This window comes from Bison bison, unplaced genomic scaffold, assembly GCF_000754665.1.
Source record: "Bison bison bison isolate TAMUID 2011002044 unplaced genomic scaffold, Bison_UMD1.0 scf7180017864079, whole genome shotgun sequence".
In the NCBI taxonomy this organism is placed as follows: domain Eukaryota; kingdom Metazoa; phylum Chordata; class Mammalia; order Artiodactyla; family Bovidae; genus Bison; species Bison bison.
The window spans coordinates 217,158-220,630 of NW_011494651.1; the positions used below are offsets into that span (position 1 = coordinate 217,158).

A 3,473-nucleotide genomic window follows, 5' to 3' on the forward strand; every position below is an offset into this window, starting at 1 on the left:
GGGACAGCAAGAGTGCTCTGCGGGGGACGTAGAGGGTGTCCCCGCGTCTCCCAGGTGCTGGCACCAGGACTTGGGGCAGCTCCTCTCACCCGCAGTGGTTTCTCTGTTTTCCTTCTGCAGATGTGGTAAACCTGGATCTCAAATCCACCCTGCGGGTTCTTTACAACCTGTTCACCAAGTACAAGCACCTGGAGTGACAGCGTGGAGCCAGTGACCTCAGCGGGGACCGTGCTTCGGGAGGTGCCCTGGCCTCCCCTCCCAGCCCGTGGTTGCTCCCCACCCCCACCCCACTTTTTTTTCTGGTAGATTCTCTTCACCTCCTTTCCTTTAATTCCACAGCGGGCGGCATCCTTAGAAATGCAGGTTCCCAGCACCAGTGCTCTGCGAGTTTGCAGCCTCGCCTCACCTGGGGTGCCACAGGGGCCGAGTCAATCGTTGATCAAAAGATGGAAAAGAAAAAAAAACCGGAACCCCGACCCTCAGCCCCTGGGAGGCGGGGGCGGGGTGCCTGGCCTTCCAGCTGACAGCCGTCAGTGATCACAAGTCATCAGAAACACGCTGCAGCCTTGCAGCAGGGCGATGGCTCGGCTCCCCTGGTGGCATCTCCTGGGCAGGACTCTCCTGGGCAGCCAGGCCTTTTTACAAAAAAAAAAAAGCATTTTTCAGTTTGAAAAAAAAATTCCCTCCGACCTCTTGGAAGCCTCAGCTGTGACCGGAGTGTCCACTCGCATCCTCACTCCTTGTCTGCTCCGTGTGGCTTGCATTTCGCTTTCGCGCAGACATCTGGGACCCAGTGGACCCAGCGGCCACGGTCCGTGGGAGGAAGGGTTTCTGAGGCGTTTCTTCATCTCTTGCTGCGGCTGAGTGGGCTGTGTTGGAGCTGGCTCTAAAAGGCAGCTGGAGACAGCTTTGCTGGGAAGTCTCCAATCCCAGAGGCCCTCTTTGAGGATGGATGCCTTTCCAAAAACCTTTGGAAAGCAGGGTGTTTCAGTTTGCAGGGGCTGCCGTAACAGAGTGCCACGGGTTGGGGGGTGAGTTAGAGCACGGACGTTTATTGTCTCAGTTCCAGAGGCTGGAAGTCGAGATGGTGGTATCAGCGGAGCTGGTGCCTTCGGAGCCTCCTGGGCTTGTAGACGGGCACTGTCTTCCCTCGCTTCCTACGCTTCTCCCCCGTCTGTGAGTCTGTGTCTCATCTCTTATAAGGACACCAGGCAGAACGGATTGGGGTGGACCCTAATGACCTCACAGTACCTTAATTACCTCTGTGAAGACCCCTGTCCCTAAATACCGTCACCTGCTGAGGTCCTGGGGGTTAGGACTTCAATATGTGGGGTCGGGGGTGGGGCACAGCTCAGCCGTAAGAGGGAAGGCGAAGTGTTCACCTCTGTCCTCCGCGAGTCCCAGCTTTCTGCAGCCTGTGGCATCCTTGGGGCGCCCTGTCGAAGGAAATGTGATCCCTCATTTGTGTGCCCTTCACCCCTCGCCCAACTCATCTCGGGAGAGAAAGGGGCACCCCTAGGCTGGGTCTCAGGCGGGTCTTCCGCTAGGTCACCTCCACCCCCACCTCCCTGAGGAGCCGGGGTTTTCATGACATCTGGACCCCCGAGTTTGCTCAGCACCCCAGCAACATGGGCCTTTCTCTTCTGTGATATTCGCCTTCCCGCTGTAGGTCAGAGCTGTTGAGCACGTCGTTAATATTACATCACGTACCAGTGCTCAGGACTTAAAGAACAGCTGCCTGTTCTGCCTGGGCTCGGGCGGCTGCCAGCCTGGGGCTGGGTTCAGAATAGCCAATTTGATGGAGGAGGTTACCCATCAGGGGAAAGAAATAATTAAAACGGCATTACAGCATCTCCTGCGGGAGGCGGTGACATTAAAGATCCACGTTGACAAAATTGCTGAGGCTGGAACATTCTGTGCTGCCTTCATTACACGCGTGGAACCACGGTGCCAGGGAGGCGAGGCCCCTCCACCTGCTGTGGGCACTCGTGGGCCTGGTGGGGCGCTGCCAGTTCCTGGGGACCTGCGGGGGTAGGGGTGGGAGTCGGGGTGAAGGAGGGGAGGCCTGGGTTTGGAAAGCAGCCTGGGGTCTTCAGCCCAGGTGGGCAGCTCCCCCGGCCTGTTCCACGTCCTGAAGGGCGGGGTGAGGGGCATTGGTTCTTCTAGGGAGGGAGGTGGTGGTGGGGTTCAGCTCCCAGGGCAGTGAGCCCACTTCAAGCCCACTTGTGTTTCAAGCAGGAGAGTAACAGGAATGATAAATATATGGGAAAACTATAGACAGGCACTTTTATCTCATAATGCTGACTCTTTAAAGCCCTGGTCTCCAAATTACTTTTTCTCAAACTGGCGCGAAGGCGTGGGTGTGCCTTCTGCCCACCTGTGCAGGACCCCTCGGGCCGTCTGCATCACTTTCCTCCCTTTGCTGTCTGGACGGAACCAGAATTGAAAGCGCATGTGTGGTGAGGGCTGGGAAGCAGTTTTGAGGCCAAAGCCAGGGTGACATCTGCAGTGGCTAGATTCCTCCTCTCGGGATCCGCCCATCATCCCTGGTGGCTCGGGGACAACAGCTGTCAGGACACGAGTGTCGGGGCCGGGGACCTCCCCGCTGCGGAGGCCCACATGCTGCAGCATCTTCTGGGGTAACTGTGGCAACAGAAGCAACTTTGTTCTGACACTTGCTGGGAGCTCCTTGGAATGCAAAGCTTCCCTCTTAGTCCTTAACTTGGGAAAGTTCGAGAACCCGTCCTCCTCCACTGATTCCCATTTGTAGTGAATGACCTCCCCACCTTTGCCCCGAAGAGGGACCTTCATCCACAGGAAGTAAGTGAAGACGGGGTCATCGGTAGCCATGCAGTGATGGGTATAGGTCATGACATGCCTCCTCTTACTGTTCTGGTGGCCTGTCTTTGAACGCCCTCCCCTCCCCTGGTTTTGGGTCGCCTGCTTGCAGCTCTGGTTCCCCCTCGAACACGGCATCACAAAGTGCTGAGCCCAGAGCCCCACGTGCCCTGAGGTCCTAACTGGATGTGACACAAGAGCTGTGTTGTTTTAAAGCAGCCAAATTCTCTTGCCCAATTTGTGTGCCAGTATCTTCGTGTCCTTGATTTGTTTTAAGCAGTGTTTACTTTGGATTTCTGGGTATTAAATAAAAGCCACTGCGACCCTGGCTGTGTTGTTACCTGCCCCGCGGGTGGACGGCGGGAGCCGGCTTTCTGGACAGTGTGCGGTGGTTTATCCCAATAAAGGCCACTGCCACTGTCTGCATGCCAGGCTTTCTTTCGTGCCTTTAGCCACCATGCCTGGGCCACCCTGTGCTCGGCGCTGGCCCCATGACGCCAGGGCAGCCCTGCTTCCCGCGGGGCTGCTGATGGACGAGGGAGGAGACAGCTTGCATCCTGGGGGGAAGGGTCCCCAGGGAGGGGGCGCTGCACCGAGGATTTCCTGGGTGGGAGCAGAGGCTGGCGGCTCACAGC

The 3,473-nt window shown here is 57.4% G+C and overlaps 1 protein-coding gene across 3 annotated transcripts in view; it reads left to right on the forward strand.

The window, feature by feature from the left end:
• Positions 1–3,264, forward strand: part of PARVB (parvin, beta) — a 113,156-nt gene extending 109,892 nt beyond the window's left edge. For 2 of the 3 annotated variants that reach the window (XM_010837589.1, XM_010837590.1), the window contains one exon: positions 121–3,264. In XM_010837589.1, coding sequence (XP_010835891.1) covers positions 121–197 — 77 coding nt within the window. In that variant the 3' untranslated portion in view covers positions 198–3,264. The remainder of the gene's footprint in view (positions 1–120) is intronic. The other variant, XM_010837588.1, reaches the window with a different exon arrangement.
• Positions 3,265–3,473: the final 209 nt, after the last annotated feature.